Raw genomic sequence first — 21,792 nt, 5'->3', positions numbered from 1 at the left:
AAAATGACTGCTTATTTTTACTCTTTAATGGCGAAGAAACACACCATCACATTTTCATGTATTGTTAGCGTGTGAGAATTACTGATACAGTTTCTAATGGTTTTGCTCACATGATGTAAAACATAGAGGAAAATATTTTGACAGCTTCTAACTTTTTCTATCACAAAATGTGGCAACATTTAAAATACTTGAATTTTTGCTCATATTCGTTTGAAAAAATATATCAATAGGATTTCGACAGGTTGAAACGTACCTTCTAAAACAACGTCCATGGGAGAACAGAAGTTTTTGAGAACAGTTTTGCTCGCGATCGAGGTCACCAAAGTTTTCTTATTTCTTCCTTAAAGATTACGGTTCTGACCAGCTCCGACAGCTAATAAACTAGGAGGAGGAAAGTATTATGAAATGCTGCATAAACATTAGGATTGGAAAATGTTATGATTATCAGGTTAAGAGTTGATTGGTAGCCATGACGCTGGGGGCTTTCACGACGCCATTCATGCATGTTATAAAGCTAGCGATCTCAATCGCTTGCGAAATTTCCCATCCATTCTTTCTTATCGCCTTAAGCCATCTAATCTCTAAAAGGTGCCGCGGAAATGGCTTTCCAAGTGAACTTCTCTCTACACACTCTGCCATCTTCACTTTGATGCACGCAACACTTTTCTTTAATAGCTGCCAGAATGGATTCTGATCGACTCAGATCGATCGCAGATAGAAATCAATTGACTCTGAGTCTCCAAAAAATAAAACTACATTACAAGGTGAAGAGCTTCGAAGGAAATCCATTTTATGTGAAAACTTAATCACTTAAATCCCTCTCAGTGAAAAACCTTTTCTGACCTGAAAAAGAGTAAATTAATTTTTCTTAATTAATATTCTAAGAAAAGAAAGAAAAAAATTTTTATCGGGTTTTCAGCTTGAATTAAATTTAATAAAGGAATCCAGGATTTTCGAAGCAGCTGTCATTAAAAATTTGTCACAAAATGGAAACGCCACAAAAATCAAAAATTGATAAAAGACCAGAAGATCACTAAGAGGCAGAGCATGACATGATATACAATGTTTCTTGTCCAATCAGCTTTCAGATGTAAAAATGTTACTCAACTGATAAATATGCTGTATTACAACTCTCCCATTTTCATGATCGGTCGTTTCATTCTGAGATTTTCACGTTTTAGTTTCTTTGAATCGTGCCGGCTGGCGAAAAGATCAAAACTTGTGAGTTTGCTGGGAAGAATTTCCGCAACTTTTTCAAAATTCCCTTTCATCAGAGTGTTTACAAGCGTAACGGGGTTTCTGTCAATCAAGGTATCGTCGAAAATCCTGGAACTGCAGAACTAAACGTCGTGCGCCTATCGAACTGATCGAAAAAGGATAAATTGGAGGTATACTAATTGATAGAGAGAAGGAAGTTAGAAAAAAATTTTTTTGACTTGATTAACAATTTGACCAATAAATACTAGTGTTGTTTTCCAGTTAGTCTAAACAGGCTTCATGTCTACAAACTGAGGATTTTATTTAAGATAGTATTACTTGAAAGTGCCGCCATATTTTGTTCAAATTGAAATTATTCAAGTTCCTGAACTACAGCTTGACGGTGGGGGGGAGGGGGGGAGGGGGATGGGGATGGAGTTCGCTTTCTCATAGGGTATGATCACTCCCAGCAATTAAATGTTAGAGGTGTTAGAGGGGAGATCCGTAGAGACATTGAGTTGAAATATAAGCCCCTTTTCATGGAAAGACCTAGATGAGGGATTCTTAGGAAAAACAATGTTGAAAAGGCATTTTAACATAAGGGCCTGAGAAATGCCAAGAACGCGAGCGAGGGGACTGGACCTCTTATTCACTACTCAGAATAATAGATAAACAGAATCATGAATATTCTCGAAGTCAAAGTTCATTTGCAATTTGACTCTAATTATTTAATAATCATCATGCTGGGCCACCCAAAGTTTCCTCAAAGGATTAGAGCGACGTACCTTTGAACTGTCACGCAATATATTTTTTTCAGTTTACACAAAAAGGATTTTCGTTTGGGAATTACAGTTCCAGATCTTGAGAATAGTATCGGACACCCTCGATGCACCATTTCAAGTGAACCTGCATACAGAATAACTAACTTTTTCTATCAAGTTTTTTTTCATTTATAATTTCACGCGATTACTCCTAAAATAATCCTCAAACTAGACTGAGCGAAAACAAACTTGAAGTTTCCAGACTAGTGACGTCAATGAATCGTTATTTATGGTCCTTGAGCGTGACAAAGTCACGACATATTAGAGAAAAACTGGCATGGTTATATATGGTAACAGCTCTGAGCACTTAAAGGTTGACGTCATCGAAATTTCAAAATTCACGCAAGAACATATGACAAAATTCACATGAAGATGTAATTTATTAAATATGCACACGTATTCGTTTACGTTTTCAAATGAAACCTTGTGTCTTGCTGCTCCTGGTTTCTTTTAATGGGCATTTTAGTTGATGGTTGGGTGGACAAAGGGATTAACTTTGAGAACTTTTTCTCGAACTTCCTCGTGAATATTTTCGTGTAGACGGCGTAAATGTTGCATCGATTACGTCTGCCAAAGTTCACATCAAAAACTATTTTCATCTTACGTCGTCTTCTTTAGAAGACACTGCATTGCGTTTCTTTCAATTTCTGTCTGGTCAAAGTAGAAAGAGACCAATCTGGGATGGAAAAGTAGAAATGAAAATTGAAAAAAAATTAGACGGAAAACAATGAAAAATAATGTACTATTGTTTTAATTAGGATGCAAATAGTACATTTTGTGTCTCGGCCCCTAGACAAGCTGATCTAGAAGACTCATTCCTCCCAAACAATCCAATCAGATAAGTGACAAAGAACCAATCGCGACTTGATCCATAGCTTTTTCCTGCGCCCTCTGCTTTGCTTTCCTTGTTTTTGCAAATTTGAGTTCGCTTAAGCTTCTCGTCGTATGAGTTTCTTTAATTGGCCTATCTGATTGGCTTCTCGTTTTAATTTTACTAAACTCGATCTAAAAAAGCTCTGAGAGGTAGTACAAAGCTCGCCCTCAGGCTGGGGTGTAACACATGATACTCTTAATTTTTAGTGACTGATCTACAGGGAATTGTGCAAGAAATACAATTTTGATATGGCAGGAACTTCCATATGTATTATTAACCTAAATCGGTATGAGCTGCAACAAAGGATATGATTTTTGTGTCGTTTTAGTTTGAAAACGGATACAAACTGTACATATTTTGGCCTTAAATTAGGTATAATTTTCGGGAAACCAGGAGAGCGTATCATCAGATAAACTTATTTTTTGCTTTTCAACTCCAACCGTCGAATGGAGGAATAAAAGTAACCAACTTCATCATTCGAGCAGAATTATGAAACCAATTTCAAGTTTCAGAAGACAGGTCCGAAAACGGGTATGAATTCAGAAGACAAGTGAGGAAAATGGAATTAATTGATCTAAAATTGGATAGATTTTGAAGAAGCGAACGCCGGGCACAATTTTAAAGATTTTTGCCAAGAGTACCCCCCGGACAGAATGCTGATTCATGTCAGCCAACCCCCACCAGCTCATCAATTTTCCAGACAGGTCGTCGTAACTTTTTCTAATTTTGGAAGGAGAAGGGTAGCTCTTGTTTGGTCTAGTCACGAAACGAGCAAACAATCGCAATGATCCACCCAACTAGGGCTGAAACCGGGACATCTCGAACCGGAATCGAGCGCGCAAGGCATCAGACGTCCACGAGCAGGCCTGAGTTGAAAGTTTTTCGTGCGCTCGGCATTTGTTTACAAATTATCTTGTGTAAATTTATATCGAGAGACGGAAATGATAGAAAGTGAGAGACAGTGTTTCATTGGTGATATTATTTCTAAGCGGAACAGCTCACCAAGACCGGAATCTTCATAAATGACACTTTAAAGTACCCTAAATTTTTGTGGCTTGCACACCTCCGCTGTGTTGTACTGTTCGGCCAGGTAATGGCGGTACATTAGTTGGGACCGCTTTGTCGTTAATTGCGTCAGATTAGTGGGAGCCCCATGGGATAAACTTTGTTTTAGCGGCTTCATTTGAATCCAGGCAATCACGATAATTGTTCAGTGACTTCACACTTCGAGCACGAAAGCTAAAAAACACCACAAGTTGCCTTTTCAAATCAAAACATAACGAAACATTGTTACTGGTGTTATAATTAGAACTTTTCGCGTTGTTTTAATCTGCAGTGACACTCTTACAGCCACCAAATTTCAGGCAGCATTATGTTTCGGTACCAGTCACCGGCGCGCCGAGCCGTAACAAAATACTGCAAAATGGCGCAATTAACACAATTGCACTGTAGGTCTTTCAATGGTCAAGCCAGAAAGAAATACAGAGAATAACATTTTTTAAAGTGACCTAATAAAGTTCATCTCCGCTAAACATGTCTCATCAGAACATTCCAGAACTGTTTCATCTCCAGTACAAAACTTGTTTTACCATGGAATGAGTTGAGTGTCAGTTTTAATTGTGGTAATTATATACTGGCATCCCCGTAGATTTACTTAAGTCATTGTTTTAAGTCACTCAACGAAAGCGGATTTCTGCTTACCCTGCGTAGGAGGATATAAAGAGGGCAACAAACAAAATATTTGTTCATTTTGAAAGGCTCGTTTCCAAGCGGTAGTAAGTGTCCTAGCTGCCGAGATGTATTTTGAACTGCAAGTATTCCAGAAGTTTCTCATCTACTCTTCGCTTATTCTCCTCTTCACCGTTGGACGAATGCTAAAAATTTTGCCATTTTTCAAGTCGATGATCAGCATCGCGATGTGTAAAATGACGGACACTTCCTTGCCGACAGAAATTTACTGGGATTCGCTATTTACCTGGAAAATGTTGCAGAACGTGTACTATTGCCTACTCGCCGATATGGGCAAAAAGGTTAAATTAAACAACAAAGCCTACAATTCCCCTATCGTTTCCATCGATGGCCAACGTTGTCAGAGAATTTTAGACTTTGCAAAGGGTAGCCGACCATTGGTGCTTAACTTCGGAAGTTCAACCTGCCCTGTTTTTATGCAAATGTTGAAAAGATACCAACTGCTAATGAAGGAGTTTCAAGAAATGGCCGATTTTGCTGTGATCTATATTGAAGAAGCTCATCCCGTCGATGGCTGGGCATTTAAGGTGAAAAACCAAATCACGTTACGCTATTTAAAGTTGTGGAGAATGTATTGTGTTTATGTTAAATCCAAATCACTAGACACAGTTTGAATAATTTGTTTTGAATTTTCACCCGATTATGTAAGTTGCTATATAAACAGTTGCTACCATGAATGTCTCCGGTCACTCGAAATCACTCAATGGGGCTTGGAGAACTGCCATGACATAGTACCACGATGAGAAACCAAACAAATTCTGACAATTTTCTCTCATTTTTTGGTTTTATCTCTAGGATAACAGTGACATCCCGAAGCACCGTACATTGGACGAAAGATGCAAGGCCGCTCAAAAAATGGCGAAATCCTTGGATCTTTGCAGTTGTACTGTGGCGGTAGACAGCATGCTAAATGCTGCCAATATCGCATACGGTGCTGTTCCAATCCGCTTATACATCGTGCAGAGTAATAAAATTGCATACGAAGGGGGCGCAGGTCCCATGAATTACCGGATGCAGGAGGTCAAGGAATGGCTGCAACGCTTCAGAGCAAGGCAATCAGTTTAAGAGTAGGAAACGTAAGTGCGGATGAGCGACAAACTTCAGTTTCGGTGAATTTGAAAGTGAAATGATAGTCGATCGCGCATCAAGTGAAGAGCGACGTAGCCGCTCTCGGATAATCCACAAGGAAGCAAGAAAGAGGCATTGTCCTTGCCTAAACTTAAGCAAGGTAATGTTTCATTGTTCAAGGGGACAATGAGTGAAGACCATGAATGATAAACTCGTCAAACGTTTAATTTTATCTTTCGTTTGTTTGTAAATTGCCCACATACTCGAGATAATCTCTGTGGAAACTTGAGCAAACTATCAGATACATCATCACGAAAACACTTACGATCGACGGTAATTGCATTATGTTAATTCTGATCCAAGAAAAACTGCAAAATATGACTGTAACGATAATACGACCCATATTATCTGTCATGTTACGGCATCGTTCGCGTATTTCATGTCCGTAGATAAGGAAATTTTAGGAATAACTTGTATAAAGGACATTTAGAAGCGGATAAGATCAAATCCTATCACATCATACTTCTCACTAGAGCATCATCAAAGTTAATATACTCCAAATTATTTTCTCGCTTATGCTAAGCTTGTTAAATGACTGATACTGATCATTTTTATCGAATAATATTTCTGTAAGGCCCTTTATGTAACTGCTGAAACACTCACAGTTATGACTCTTTCAGAAACGCCTTCATAAGTCTAGAAAAAAATCGTTGACATAAAAGTAATTTAAATTAAGAATATACCTATATTACAAACGCCAATTGTAATCCACCGCCTGTTACATGTGTTTGCGAGAGTCAAACACAGATATTTATTAAATTTTATTTTCTCTCAGTTTATTCTGGTGTGGTTAGTTCTCAATACCCGATACTCTACCAAAGCCGGATGATGGGCAAATCCAGCAGAAAATCAGATTATGGGTAACGGACGATACATATAGCTTCTGATTACCTCAATGTGCTGGGACTTCCACCTTATTTGGCTGTGTTGTGTTACCGGGGAAGTCAGCACCACTGAGCTTCGACCCCTTGTTCCTTTTACATGACATTATTTCCCCAATGTACCGCAGAACAAAAAAGGGGGTTTTAGGACTATGAGCGTGGGAGGAATGAAAAAAATGTCGTGAAAACAATTTAAACACAAGATGTTTTTGTTTGGATACTGAGCCGATGATGCATAACCATTGTTTACTGTTGTATTGCCTGTACTGGACACGGCTGAACAATATTTTGCGCCTCATTCCCAGCGTATTTTCCCAACTATGGCGTCAACGTTAATTTCACTGGTTCCAAGAAAAGATACTTGCTGCTGCTAATTCCAGGAAACTGTTCACTTAAAGGAAGGTTTATGATGCAAGATAACACGTTTTTTTTTCTTTCCCTTCTTCGGTATGCATATCACCAAACCCATTTGTTCCCTTCCCTTACCTATAAGCCACCCGCCATGTCAGATGACCATATCAGCTCTGTATTTTATTGCAAAAAGCTCTTTCGGTGGTCTTATTTGAAGAATAATTCATGTTAAATCTCACAATCGTTGCAGGGTTCGAGAGGCATTCGCGTCTTCAGCAGCAGAAGCTGTTATTTTGTATACTTGCGCTGCTGGTTACCTGATTCTCACCTACATCTGACATGAAATCACAGATAGCTTTCCCAAGAGTTTACTAGCGCATGTGCAGACTATTGCAAAAATCTCTTTTGCTTTCTTCAACACGTGTACTAAACATGTACACAATCAAAATAACTAACAGTATCACGAGCCACTCCATTTTGGTATCAAATTTCTTCTTTAAAGGTTTGTAAGGAAACTAGCATGTTCTCTTGGAATAAGTGCTGCACTAAAGTCTAAGTTTGATAAGTTTTGAGTAACTAAAAAATTTTTAGGTGTATATGGAGAAGATGAAAACAAAACTACTCTGATATTGGCTTGTCTCAAGCTTTTGCTCTTTCCTGACGGAAGTCGTGCTCTTCAAAGATTCTCGCCCATTCTATCAGCTTTGTTAATGGGATAAACATCATTTATATCGGCTTTCCCTGTTTATCACAACTAATCCTATAAAAATGAGCATGCGGAAAGGCTGTGGGCTTTTTACCTAAAGATATTATCTCTGCATTAGAGAGAGTAAAGGTGAGGAGAAAGAGGAAAATTGAGCTTCTGAGGTTACGTAACGGTAAAAAAAGTAAAAGTATCAGCTGGATCAGTAGTGAAGAATATTGACGGTGGCGTTTCACTACCTACTCAAATTCGTAGAATTTTTTCAAGTTTATGCGTTACTTAATTATGAATAAACGACTTTGGCAAATATATGTAAATGTCCTGATCATTATCTGTTACCTGTACATTTGCTTCAAGGAACAAACTAAGGTGATTACTATGTGAAGTGTTTTCGGTCGATATTTAGTATTCAGTACATATAAGTTAAAATAGATCAGAGGGTAGCTTTTTTCGTTGAGCCCGTGCGAATTGCAATCCTGTGCAATCTGACAACGGCTTCTTGGGGCAGTAATCGTTGTAAGTAAGATGTTTCTCGGGATTAGGATTAGCCCGACAGATCTGTTAGACCATGCAACATAGTGACCACCACTTAACAAAAAGGAAGGCTCCCCAGTCTGGGAGGGTTGGGGTTATGTGGGAATTTTTTGCGCGGACGGGTGTCCTCGCCGATAGAATCTAACTGTTTTTTCCTTACCACTAGTACTGAGTTTGGCCGCTCTAATAGTGAGATTTAAGTGAATGAATTAGCTAGACCATTAAATCAGCTGTACGTGACAACGATCAGGCGAATGCTGCAAGGATTTGAATGAAAACTGTTGACTTGAAGCTGGAAGTTTATAAAGAGTGCACTCAAAATATGCGGTAAAGTTTCTCAAAAATTTCTCAAAATATCAAAAACACCAGTGTAGCCCTCAAAAAATTCGTGATGGTAATACCACTCTCTTAGCATTGTTGCCCAGCTCAGCGTGAAATTTTATTAACATTGCTTAATACTCAGTGAATAATCAGCTTATTAGAGGACAAATGGTACAAGTTTTCAAGATGTATAAATGATGTAAATGGCGAAATGAAAGTTATTTAGCTTATAGTTTTGTAATAAAGAAACTCGCTGTCTACTGAGGCAATATATGTAAGCTAATAGACACCTTGTTGAAGTTGAAGACATTCTCGCAGGGGTTAATTTCACATTGCAGTCACAAAGTCTTTTCCCAGGTTTGTTTTATGGCTTGTGAGCTCCAAATAGGAAATACCAAAAAAACTCTTGGTATTTCTTATTTGGAGCTTTATCCTATTCTGCTAAGCTGTCTTAAAAGAGCAAATTCTAGAATATCAAAGTATAATTAAATAAAGCAGAGGCAGTCATTGACCGCCAATGAACAATGATCAGGTAGGACGTTGTTTTAAAAAGAATTAAGCTTATTATTGAGAAATATCAGTGGAAATGATCCATTTGGAAAGACTCTGGGCCTTTCTAATACCGTGTACGTGCAGGTATAGGGATGTTACAACGATTATACTATGGGTTTTTAAGCCAATTAAGTCATGTGATCTTTGGCCAACCAATCAAGCTTGTCGCAAGACCCTTGGGAGGAGGGGGTATGGGATAATTTAAATTCAGAGCACGTGGCAGCAGCTTTTTCATTGATATCTTACTGATCAATGAGACTACGGCCGTTTGAAACATGGCTCAAAAAAAGTATGTTATGTTTGTTATGTTTGAGTATGTTATAGAATTTTCAAAATAAGTTTTTTAAAATATTTTTCAGTTGAACAAACATGAATACGAACAAACGAGCCGACAATCCCTCTCAACCTTTCCATTTATATCTCTCATAGCCTCACATCGGAAATGATTGGCCTTCAAATTGTCGATTATGCAACTTTTAAAATCGTCTTAGGGCTTAAGATCTTTGGTTTTTAATGACAAGGAAGGATCAGTTGTCTTTTAATAATAACTACATAGTAAAGTACCTCTGTCTGGTAATAGACCAGGCCTGGATCAACAAAACCAGACATGCCATGCCGAGGGTTTTTCAACTGAAATATAAAATTCCAATTGTACCCATCGCTTATATTGATGTGTACCACTTCTTTATGCTGCTTATTTCGTGTGTTTAAGTGCGGCTTAAGTAACAATGAATTTCGTGCATCCATTTCAGACATAAGAGCGACAATGGCATAAGTCACCTTTGTTGGATTGCAAAGAGAACTTAATACCCGTGCTTAAATACTTTATTTTTATCATTGTCAAATAACTTTTCTCTGATCCACTTGGAAACTCCACACGGTATTGCACGTGTTTGAAAGATTTTAAAATTTTAGACATGTAGTTACTTTTCTATTTTCATTTGAAGCGAAATTTTATTGGTCGGAAGGAAATTTGAAAAGTAAAACGACTCCAAATTCTGCACTTATTTGGCCATAATGATCTCTGAAAAATATATTTTTAAGAAATCCACTTTTGACTCAGCCCCATTCTTTTTGATAACGTGGGCGGTGAACTCAATTGGCATCGAAGCAAGGTGTGAGGGGTTGTATAGTAATCCCCTTCCCATCAACCTTTTTCCTACCGCGTTTCCTCACCGCGAGTGTTTGAAAACGATTGGTGGCGTATAAGGACCTGTGGGACATTTAGAACCTCAGGGCAGCCCGACTGATACTTAAGTGCCACTCTCCCACATCCAACCCCCTCGAATTTCCCCTTCCCAAAACCAGGTTGCATTGCAGAATCACATTTTGTGAGTAGTAATTGTTCCATGTTTGTGAGAAAAAAACTCTTTTCTGCTGAGTTGAGTGCTTTATCTTAAATTATGTACAGTTTTTAATGAGGATTTATGATGATTACCGACATACTGACAACTTAACCTATCGATATCCTATCGATATCGTACGGGAAGAGTTGACATGGAATGGATAAATATCTCGTCCTGAGGAAGCAGCAAACGTAGACCTCCAAGTCCCTTTGTGCCGGACTGAAAACAAGACTAGTCATTAGAACTTTCCCTGACAGTTAGACCCGTCAGCGGTCCACTAGAGAATGAGCAGGCCCTTTCTGCTGCATCTGATTTTAATTACTTCATTCCCTGTTCATTCTTTGTCCCCTTGAATTAGGAAACACTGATCAACATTCACTATGCTCCTCTCGGTTTCGACAGCTTGAAATGATTAGAACCGAGTTACATTCTCTGAATAAGATGTTTTCCTCAGCAGGTTGTCCTAAAAATTTCGTCAGATTTCCCCGACATTTCAATCTATACTCCTGTACATATATACATACATAAACTATCTTTAGTCTCAAATTTACTGAGCAATACCCAAATGCTAATGCCTTCGAGCTAACTACTTTAATAACTAGTTATAATAACGAGTTAATGCTATATAACAAGCAAAAAAAGTGACTAAATCGAAACAACTAACTTGCTAAATATACTTAGTACACTTAACACCGCAATACAATGTTAGAAATCACACGACGAAAAGAATTAAAATCGGAAATATTGCGGTGATGATTAAAGAAAGAGTTCTGGGATTTTGCTTCGAACGTCAGTTGTCCCGTAAGCCCAAATATGCTTATCGATGGGATATTTAAGAGCGTGTACCTGGTGCTAAAACAGAGAGACACAGAGACTCAGTTATCCAGATGAAGAGCCAGTAAGAGCCATTAAGTATAGAATGAATAAAAGTTCTTGATCAGACACTCCTGGTGCCTCCGTTTGCGCGACTTGCTCAAGCTAGTTAAACCCAACAGTCAAGCAACAATTAATGAAGCCAGAGTTTAATTCCCTGAAAATAAATCGAAGAATACGTTTGTTTAGAAGTGAATCTCATCGCGATAATTACGTGTTCGCCTCAAGGAAACAGATCAGTGAACCGGCTCTGGGTCAATGCCAGACCCGTGAAGCCAGCTAGTTAACCATTTGGTCAACACGTCGCAATCACGTGTAGCCAGTGAAATGCGCTATCAACAAGTGATATTATTTTAGTATCTTCGGTCGGGACGCCACGAAAGACGTCGCTGGCCATCAAACCTGAAATAAAAAGCAATTAGTAAGATTTAGCCAGTATAGTATTTTGATTTCCCAAGGATTTTAAAAACTTACAATTCACCAGTGGGAATTTAAAAGTAAAAAATTCCAGGCGCTGATCAAATCCACGATTCTCATAATCACCCACCTTGAAAGATTTTTGGTCAAACAGGACAGAGGAGTAACGTGTGTGATTGGTGATGGTATAATATATAAAGCCTGACAACGAAGACTCGAGTCCTCTAAAGAAGTAAGACCAAGGTTATCTCGGCAACGATCGTGCAGTGTGTGTATAGCATTTGCCTTTTCTCCAGAGTAGCGTGTTTTTTTCAGTTAGTTACTGTATGAAACAAGTAAGATTCTTTGTTTGATGATTCTCTAGGACACGAACTGCCTCTCCATTGACGTCATACCAAACTAACAGGACCACGAAATCAGGCGAACACATCATCTCATCCACACGAATTGCGACGGTCTTGAGCTGGATTTTTAAACACCTAGAATATGATACTCTTTGGTAACTTGTACTTTGGATGATGAAATGGAAATCGACCTTTTCCATTGATAAAGCCCGGTCCGAAAACATGTTCCTCCCTTCACGTGATTTCCTTACTAATGATCAGAAAATAGAATATTGCATCATGATGATCTTGAATGTCACTTATCAATGTACCAGCTAAGAGTGACCTATCATCGCAAAAATGAGGAACATTTTTTCAGTGTGCCCACGAATGACACTTACATAGTTGTGCGTTGTAAGAAAACTTAGTAATCCTTTTTCATTTTGACAGAAATAAAAAATGAAGTCTTAAGATATAATTTACCTCATTACGGATAGGATGGTGACGGAACGTGCAATGAGAGCGCATATAGAAAGTAAAATATTTGAGGTTACACAATCATTGCACCATAACAAGTCAACTGAAGTCATGTTTATATGCACCAATCTCATTTCCTGAACGGGTGTACGTGATTTCATACGGACGACCTACGCAGGACTTCTACCCGTCTCCAACAGAATATGTCTGCGTGTTTACGTAGCATCACGAACTCTACGGCCGTGTCACACAACAGGGAGTTGCAAAAATCGTTTTAAAACCATGGCAACATCAACAAAATGTCCTTGACAAAACAAATACTGTTGAAAATAAACTCGGACGTTTATCCTTTTGCCTTGCTAAGTCGATGTTTCATTTTCTTCCGAGGCATAAAAGTTTAGCCTAGTTAGATAGCTAGAGGTTGTTCTTGCAAAACAGCCTAAAGGCGTCCCAAAGGAATAATTTCCTAGGATCATACAGCCGGAATGTACTCGTAATTCTTTTGAAGTATTGTGAAACGTATAAGCTCATGTATGGTCTGCACACAAACACATTCAATAACACACGAATGATTTTTTTTCCCTGAAAAAAGTCTGCACATAAGCTAATCGCTCAAACAAAAACTCGGTGTGAGTAAATCTCTGCACAGGCATAGAAAATAGCTGGGAATACGTGTACAGAAAATTGAAAAACATTGCCTGTTTTTAAGGTGCACGCCTGATATTATCGCGTTGTAGACAAAAGATCCCTATTGGTTTATTGGCAGGCCTGGCCACGATATTTTGTTTGCCAAATTTTCAAGGGACGAAAAATTATTTCCTCTGACGACAACAGGATGAAAATGGTACAAATTTGGTAATCATTTGAACAATTCAAGTCTGTGTGGTCAGGTCAGGTATTTCCTGTAGAATTGAAAAGCGCGCATTACTGTACTGGAATATTGATTGAATTCCATAATCAATGATGCAAGGAAAGAACCAGAGAGATTTCAAGAGACTTGAGCATTCTATTGTTTTCGTGTAATCAGTGGGAAGAATTAGCACGAATCACGTATTAACAACAGTTTCTGTTATGATTAAAAACGCCGTGTAGAGTTATTAAGGAGCTCAGTTTCAGACGGTACCTGGCGGTGTCAACATGTTCATCCAGATTGTGCAAGTAGCTCAAGTGTTCGTAGCTTACAGCATGCTAGTGCTGGTATTTTCAGTTGGTTCACTCCTGAAATCTTTCCCATCCTTCCGGAAAAGCATCATCAGAGCCTTCGACATGATTACTAAGGTAAAGTTACCGGTTACTTCATATTGGGACTCCTTGTTCTCCGATCAAATGTTCCAGAACGTGTGGCATAGCGTGGCTTTGGACATGAACAAGAAGGCCAAGCAAGGAGGCGACGCTCCAAACAGCCCAGTAGTGACATTGTCTGGAAAAATTTGTTTTCCGCTATTAGAGGTGGCCAAAGCTGGACGGCCCCTTGTTTTGAACTTTGGAAGCTGTACCTGTCCTATATTTATGAGTCAGTTGAACGACTTTCAAGAAATGGTCGACCAATTCAAGGACATCGCAGATTTTTGTGTTGTTTACATCGAGGAGGCTCATCCCGCAGATGGTTGGGCTTTAAAGGTAAGATGACTTTTCCGGTTTTTAGCCGATTATTTAATCTGGTCGGGAAACGGACACCCCCTTTTCATTGTACTCGTGGCACATATTTTGCCTCAATCGAAAAATTTTCTCACAAAGACATTTTGACCTAAGCCTCAATCACTTAGATGGTGAATGAAAAAAAAGAGTGACAGAGACCTCTCTCTCCATCGCTGCAAGACTTTGGCTAGGGACTAATTTTCAGTTCTGGCCTGTTGCCAAATATATCAAGACTGGAGGGTGATATTTTGGAAACTTTCTTTAATGAATTTGTCACTTTTCCTTGCAGAACAACTACAACATCAGAACACACAGAACGCAAGCCGAAAGATGTAAAGCTGCCAGAGAATTGGCGCGAAAAATTCCAGAATGTCCAGTGGTAGTAGATACTATGCTTGACACGGCAAATATTGCTTATGGTGCTCTTCCAATCCGGTTTCACATTATTCAGGACAGAAAAGTTCGTTATGAAGGTGGGCCTGGACCAATGGGTTACAACATGAGCGAAGTAAAGACGTGGCTGGAAAAGTATCGGGCCGAGAAGTGAACACTATAACACAGTTGATGGTGGACAAAGGTTGTTGGTACCTACACTAAAAGCCACTTCAGTGACGTTGTTCAGCTGGCGCTGCTATTGTTCCTGAATGATGAGAACCATCACGGAACTTTCATCAGCCATGAAAATTTCGAGGAGGCAGTATCAGCTTCAATTTTGATGTCAAGAAGAACTTCTCGGAGGAGATCGTCATGGAAAAACGGTTTCGTGGGAACATTACCATAGCGAATGGTATAGATTAGTCTCGGAACAGTGTTGTAATCATTCACTGAAATCAAGAGGACATGAGTTTTGGCTCAGTTGTCAAATATCATCATCAAAGGCACTCTTGGCTGATTGTGTTTTAGATCGAAGGACAGAAAAATACGAAAAATTATTCCGAACACACAGAACAGATTTAATAACTTAATATTTGACTAGAACGGTAATTATATTTAGAATGCAATAAAATGGAAACAGATATATTTTGCTCTTGACGTCGTTGATTAAGAAAACTTTAGAAAAACAACCCCAAAGAGGTGTTAGCTGTTCACGAGTATAAACGCGACTCCCTTAGGTCTTCTTATATTGGCTATGCAGCTTACCTGACAGCACCGATCACAAACCAAAGTCAATTTTTTACTACTTATCTTACCAATCAAAGATATCAAAAAAATTAGCGAGGAAGTCTACCTTTAGCCATGGTCAACGCTAGTCCGATAAAAATCAACGCATATATTATATTATGTCCGCGATAGCCTCAGGAAATCGTTTGGTGGAAAACAGTGGCAATGAAGCTTTTTGTCTATTTTTACGTGAATAGCCACGTGATTTTAACGCAATACCTTCTCAAGAATTAGTCCAGTGCTTCCACGATTCTGAGCGAACTGTTTTCTTGGCACAGACTTGGATTAGCCACGCAAAATGTCTTGAAGTGAAATTCTCGTTCCTTTAAGCCTTATTAGTTTATAAGACTACTGAAATCGATGTGAATGCTTTGAATTTAGCGTGTATAGATGCGTGTATCTGTAAGTAGTATGGTGAGGGGGTGGGGGGTGGGGGGTCAGATTGGCCCTTTTTTTTGTTCCCACCTCCCACAACTAGCCTTGAGTCCTTTCTCCCGCCCAAAACATAACACAAGAGTGCCAAGATTTAAGCATCTTCAAATTTTTGCAAATCCCTTCAGCTTCTGGTCTTTTCCTGTTCCATTTTCCAAACTTCCCCGGCCCCTTTCCTGATTCCTGACTTGTAGTCACTACTGTTTATTATACTTCACCAGGGTACAGAGGGGAAGAGCTTTGTTTGCGGCTTTGTATTGTATTCTACTCCACTGTATCGCAAAAGAGTCCAGAAAGGGGATCTGAGAAGCATAATTCACAGCCAAGATTGTTTCTTAATAAAATAACAGTCGAACAAAACAATTGGAAAAATACTACAATGGTTTATTCAGCTCATATATGCTAAATCTTGCAACTTTCTTAGTCTTTTCTATAGTTTCTTTTTGTTTTATTCTATGTTAATTAAACATTTTTTTTATCATTTTTATCCAACAAAGTTCATACATACAACACTATCTTTAAAAAAATGCAACCACGACACATCTCTAGGATATTATTTATAGCATCTTTCCTAAGATTAATTGTGTGTAGGAGGTGTCAAGGTGCATTTAATTACTCACAATGATAATAACATTACTTGTAGCATTTTCCTGATCTAAAACGACCGCCAAATGTGTCCTGTCTTCGACGCAATTTGTTTATGATGTAATTTGGTTCTTTCACCTCCTCTATCATAGACATCGAGTTCAGAAAAAAAAATCCGCGTATTAACTGTAGTGGCTTCAATGACTGAAAAACATGCCTAATGCCTAGTGACGATGGAGAACTATAGCAGTTTACAGACCTGGTAAGATTGAAAAAAAAAACACATTCTGTGAGGTAGAGCATACTTACAAAGCTTATAAAAAGAGTATTCTCCCCCACCACCCCCTCCCCCCTCACCCCTTTTGGTCATTGACTATGATCGCTACTCAATTGGAAACGTTTGAAAGCTTTTGCATAATAAATAGAGCGATAATATCAAGTTATTTTAGGAGTCGTGGCATAGGTTCAAAAAGATGTCTGTGTCGTGGCCGAACCCTCACTCCGTGAAGAAGCCAGACTTTCGTGTTCCCGCAAAAGAACCATTTCCAGCCAAACATCATCCTCCTCTTCTTCCTCCATGGTCGTTACGTTCGTAAATTTAGTCTGTAAATGTGTTAATTTTCTGTTCAGCACAGATAAAGTGTTTTTGGTACTCAATAATCTGAGGTCATTGTCTTCGTCACTGGAATCATCCACGTACCATTTTTCGTCGGGAGTAACTCTCGTAGAGAGCAGGTTGACCCCTAAAATTCCTCTCAGCCGTGCCATTATAAACTCAACTAGTTCTGGTTCGGGTTGGGAATGATCCAAATTTTCCACTCTACTGCCGAACGCCGAGTTGATTATAGATACAAACATATTGAGTAAGATGAGTTCCATGAGAATACTGAAGCAGAAAAACAGAGCTTGTCCGATCACTCGGTCAACCTGCTCTAAATCATGATAGTAGGACGCGCCCAGGAGAGCATTTAACATCGCTTGAAATGCAGAAGGAAGGGAGATGAAGTCTTGTAAATGGGCACCAAACGTAATGTGAGCTAAAATGACAAACGGCATAAACCACAAGAGAAATTGCACCATGAATGAAAGTATATCCGTTCGCATATTGGAAAATGTTTGGTTTAGGAGTTTGATGTAGTTATTGTATCTCAACAAATAAAGGAGCTTAAGAGTTGTAAGGAACACAACAAACGATATCATGCACGTATCAATTTCGTTCCACGTTAGAAGCAATGAAAAACTGACAAAAACATAAGGATTTTCTCTGAGATCTTTCATGATCATGTTGATATTCACCATCTTGACAAAATACAACCCAATAGAAACAAGAGCAAAAAGTACTTGCAGCAGATCCACTAAATTCCAAAACTTTTTGAAAAATGCTATCCTCTTATGGTATATTCTTTTGATGACCTTGTAAAGAAGGTACAAGATAACCAATACAATGATAAGCTCTGCGGCTATTGACAAGTTAGCGAGCTCTCCTATGTATCTATAAACTCGAATGGTATTAATTCGACGGAAGATTGCCACTCCTCCAGTTGGCATGACCTCCATCAGAAGCGAGATGACGCAAAACAGATTCACTTGAGCGTTGTACACAGTTAGCTCAACGAAAACGGCGCGAGAGCGACGATCAACCCAGTTATGCTCGAAAAGTTCGCTAACCACCTCTATCGCCTTATCAGGGTAGTAACCAAGCTCTGCCACATATCCACCCCCTGAGTATAAGGCGATTTTACCCCATATTGGAACCCCTTTCAACTGCATTGCTGTTTGATACCTCCAGGGTCTGGGGCACATGTGATAAGTAATGTTTTCAATAGGTATATCCGGAGAGACCGGTACCCATTCTTCTTGATAGATGCTTGTATCTTCATCATCCATCGAATACTGTCCATAACAGTTTAAGCCAAGTTTTTCATTCAATTGAATGTAGTTGCCACATGTATCTGCAAAATAGTGATGTCAGTTATCTCCGTACGTTTGAAATTAATGAAAGTGCTATTGTCAACTGAAAATCATTATTTTTTTAATTCTATACGTGTGGAACTACAATTTTCCTACAAGTTCAGTTTTCAATTACCTCGGATCTAAATTTTTAGGCCAGCAAAATAACTGATTTATTAAAATCAAAACCTACTTCAAATATCGTTTGCAGAAACTCAAAGAGCATTGCTTAAGTACTGAAGACCAAAAAAAAGAACATTTACACTTCGAATAGCGAAGCTGTTTTACATCAAAGGTAGGTAAGAGGAGGTGACGTATATGTTGAAATTCTCCTTCCCCATTATTGGAGCTTCGTCAAGTTCAAAAAGAAAAAAAACCTTAACAGTTTGTTATTGTCAACGAGGTTGATAACAGTAGGTCACTGATAGACTCAATACGAATGAACATACAGAACGTAAGATACTCAGGCAAGCCATCACGCAAATAAGTAGCAAGCAGAAGGGAGAAAAGCAGACCAGTACACAGATGAATAGACAGAGAGTTATGGCGACAGAAAATGCAAAAGACGCCTCACCATTCAAAATTCGAAGTTGCCTCAACCGAGCCATTCCCACGAGAGATGAAGTCCTATCAGGCAAATATCCATCTTCTGAATCCGTAGGGGCCATCCCATTGTACCATGAGCCGACAAAAATTTGTGGAATGAAGATATATCTAACCCAGTGTAAAACTTCGGGATATTGTTGAGTCTAAGGAGAATGTAACGGTAGTAATGATTTCATTAAGCAACAGGGTTATTGTACTAAGATAAATATAATTACACAAATTAAACATACAGTGCTATAATCGTAGATACCACAGTTTTTTCCCTTTTTTATCTAAGGGGCATCATTTTCCGCATGAGAGCTCCAATGTGCCAAAAATTACGAAAACTTCGCTGTTCAAATGTCACTACCTTTTGTGTTTCTCCCGCCCCTCCCACCTTTTCTAAACATCCTCAGTCTGGTGGTAGTAGTTTCTATACCATTTCATCTCTTTTTCATTGCACGTTACTTTGAATGGAGCTTGCTCCTTAAATGAGGCGACGGATACGAGAGATTTGAGAGATTGGACTTACCTCTATAGAGAAATAATTCTCCAAGTGCTTAGTGTACTCATAAGCAATTGGGTCACGGTGTCCGTATGCCACCATAAGCAGCAGTAGGAGAAACAGAGAGTAAAAAAACACATCAGTCATGACTTCTGAGGACTTGATTTCTTTCATCCTTTTCATTTTCGCCTTTTCCAAAATATTCTTCCGCAATGGCTGGGAATCATCCCATGGTATACTGTCCTCAGATTGAGTTTCAATTAGGCAAGCTTTTTCACCTTTATCATTTAATGTTACCTTTTTCCTCTTAAACTGTTGGCGCTTCTCTTTTTGCTCAAGGGTAAATTTGATGACAAAGGCAATTACAGCCGAAAATAGGGCGACTTTAACTGGCTGAGAGATTGCAGCATCTTGGATGAAAGAGACGAAAAACGACAGAAGCCATTTCTGAGACCTTTCGCTTCCCCATTGAAGAGAGTACGACAAGGTGAAGAAAGCCGATGTTAACACTGATACGAAACACAGTACCCAGGCAAAGTAGTACAAACACATGTACAAACTTTTTCTTTTCTTCTCTTGGGAAATTTTAGTGTAAGCATTATTTAAGTTGAACATACTCTCATCATCTGTAAATCTATCTGCAGATGCGGACTTAAGAGTGGATATGCTGATTGTACTATTTGCTTCATATGTCATGGGAAGGTACTTTTTTGACAACGGTTTTACGCGGCGATCAAAGCAATCAAAGAGTAGTTTAGGTTTTCGTTTGAATATAACACTTTTCGCTCTTTCAGCCTCTCCCAAAGACATAGACGCATTAGATGATTTGCGAAACAGTTGTGTAATGGCCAAGTTTATGGGAAAAATGATTAGGCTGCTCTGTATTCCAATCATCAGTTGACGCATGGTGATCTTGATAGGACCAAGATAAAATACCGAAGAAGTGTCAGCTTTGCCGCTGTCGTAAAACATAGCGTTAGTGATCATGGTGCAAAACAAAATCGACAGACAACAAGAGGCACGCTGCACACGAGAAAAACTGCTTTGAGGTGGCTTGGCGGCAACTGAAATCCATAAATGCTCGTCGTAGAGGCCATCAGCACTGTGAGACAAAAATAAGTACCTGTAATTTGCCATTTCATTGATGTTTGCGACATATAATACTTTTTCCGTTCTCCCGTCGCCACTTTCAACAGCCAACCAATCTCTGCACATAAAGTTCCATTTTTCGTCCTTTAAAACGTCTCGTATAGCCACGTGATCAAGATACCACGATGGATTATCTCCTGAATTGTCATGCCATATATGTAGATATAGCAGTTGACCAAGTGAACTTGGTAGAGACAGCACAACTGTAACGACTGTCCCTCTTTTAAATTTCACTTTGGTGAGCTTGCTCAGTGGAAGCGTACCACTGGACCCGTTTTCTCCCACAACGAGAAAGGTAATATTGGCTGTAGTGCCTGAATTCCTTCCTTTGTTTGTAGATATAGTAACTTCGTACACATAAGCATTTGACGACTTCCCAATGACCAATGTACCTCCCTGCAACGACAATTCAAAAACCTCTGAACAACTAGTGGGTTTTTGCCGCCACATCCTGGAAAAGCTTTTATCCTTTGACCCTCCTAGTTTCCAGCAGAGTCCACATTAAAGAAAAAAATTTTGCTAATCCGTGCTAGTCTTAAAAGAACTCCTTCCTAAACATCAAAGACAATTCATAATGAAGTATCAAGTATGGCATTTGATATTTATGCTAATTATATCTAATAATTAAGTTTACAAGCAGCCGCAGTTTCATCCGTTTGTAACAAATCCAGTGACGGAAGAGTTGAACACTCTTTACCTGAGAAGTGTGATCCTTTCTGTCAGCCCTCCGTGCCCATATAATGACGAGCAGATATAACAAGAATACACTGACTATTGAAACCAATACAGCAACGTTGTTATGGATGTCGGCGAAAGCATACCAAACTTTATCAAAGTCAATGGGATTTGGCTTTACGAGGAAACCTCCACCAAAGGACGTCAAATGCTTGCAGCGACAGGTCATGGTTCGTGATAAGGTCCGCCGTCGGCCAGTCTGGGAACGAAGAAATGACATCAGATTGCCTGGCTTGCTAGAACTGTTTTTGTTTGTGTTTCACTTCTGATCAATCAATTGTTTAAATAAGAATCAGCATTTTGACGTTCATTCATGATTGCAATTATGTCATTAGCTGCTTTTAGAAAACAAATTATGAAATCCTATATTTTGAAGGATTTTACCACGACTACAAGCAAGACGATATAAACTTTATATTCTGTTGCTATGACCAATTTGAAATGATCTTTTTAAATACAGTCAGTTGATAGGATCTCTGTTTCGTGAACCTTGTCAAGGTATAGT

General features: G+C 38.9%; 3 protein-coding genes across 5 annotated transcripts in view; 2 read left to right on the top strand and 1 right to left on the bottom strand.

The window, feature by feature from the left end:
* Positions 1-4,650: 4,650 nt before the first annotated feature.
* Positions 4,651-6,470, top strand: LOC131794364 (thyroxine 5-deiodinase-like). Its single transcript, XM_059111892.2, has 2 exons — positions 4,651-5,168; positions 5,437-6,470. Exons 1-2 carry the CDS (start codon positions 4,689-4,691, stop codon positions 5,704-5,706), a joined length of 750 nt encoding a protein of 249 aa, XP_058967875.1. The 5' UTR covers positions 4,651-4,688; the 3' UTR covers positions 5,707-6,470.
* A 7,214-nt stretch (positions 6,471-13,684) lies between these two features.
* On the top strand, positions 13,685-14,732 carry LOC131794189 (type I iodothyronine deiodinase). Its single transcript, XM_059111708.2, has 2 exons — positions 13,685-14,167; positions 14,475-14,732. Exons 1-2 carry the CDS (start codon positions 13,685-13,687, stop codon positions 14,730-14,732), a joined length of 741 nt encoding a protein of 246 aa, XP_058967691.2.
* Positions 14,733-16,178: 1,446 nt separating this feature from the next.
* The window catches only part of LOC131794358 (polycystin family receptor for egg jelly-like), a 32,974-nt gene continuing 27,360 nt past the window's right edge, over positions 16,179-21,792 (bottom strand). For all 3 annotated transcript variants that reach the window (XM_059111888.2, XM_066164264.1, XM_066164263.1), the window contains exons 20-23: positions 21,250-21,486; positions 19,431-20,948; positions 18,888-19,062; positions 16,179-18,315 (exon numbers count right to left, since the gene is read on the bottom strand). In XM_059111888.2, the coding sequence (XP_058967871.2) occupies positions 16,829-18,315; positions 18,888-19,062; positions 19,431-20,948; positions 21,250-21,486 (3,417 nt within the window). In that variant the 3' untranslated portion in view covers positions 16,179-16,828. The remainder of the gene's footprint in view (positions 18,316-18,887; positions 19,063-19,430; positions 20,949-21,249; positions 21,487-21,792) is intronic.

The sequence above is a fragment of the Pocillopora verrucosa genome, chromosome 3, assembly GCF_036669915.1.
Source record: "Pocillopora verrucosa isolate sample1 chromosome 3, ASM3666991v2, whole genome shotgun sequence".
In the NCBI taxonomy this organism is placed as follows: domain Eukaryota; kingdom Metazoa; phylum Cnidaria; class Anthozoa; order Scleractinia; family Pocilloporidae; genus Pocillopora; species Pocillopora verrucosa.
The sequence above is the reverse complement of the archived record's forward strand: the minus strand, read 5'-3'. Positions and strand labels throughout refer to the sequence as shown.

What these genes read in the sequence shown, in the direction of transcription:
- LOC131794189 (XM_059111708.2), top strand. Translation starts at nt 13,685, where the DNA reads ATGTTCATCCAGATTGTGCAAGTAGCTCAAGTGTTCGTAGCTTACAGC. An exon ending in CAGATGGTTGGGCTTTAAAG is followed by an intron (nt 14,168 to 14,474) that starts GTAAGATGACTT and finishes TTTTCCTTGCAG; the next exon opens with AACAACTACAACATCAGAAC.
- LOC131794364 (XM_059111892.2), top strand. Translation starts at nt 4,689, where the DNA reads ATGTATTTTGAACTGCAAGTATTCCAGAAGTTTCTCATCTACTCTTCG. An exon ending in TCGATGGCTGGGCATTTAAG is followed by an intron (nt 5,169 to 5,436) that starts GTGAAAAACCAA and finishes TTTTATCTCTAG; the next exon opens with GATAACAGTGACATCCCGAA.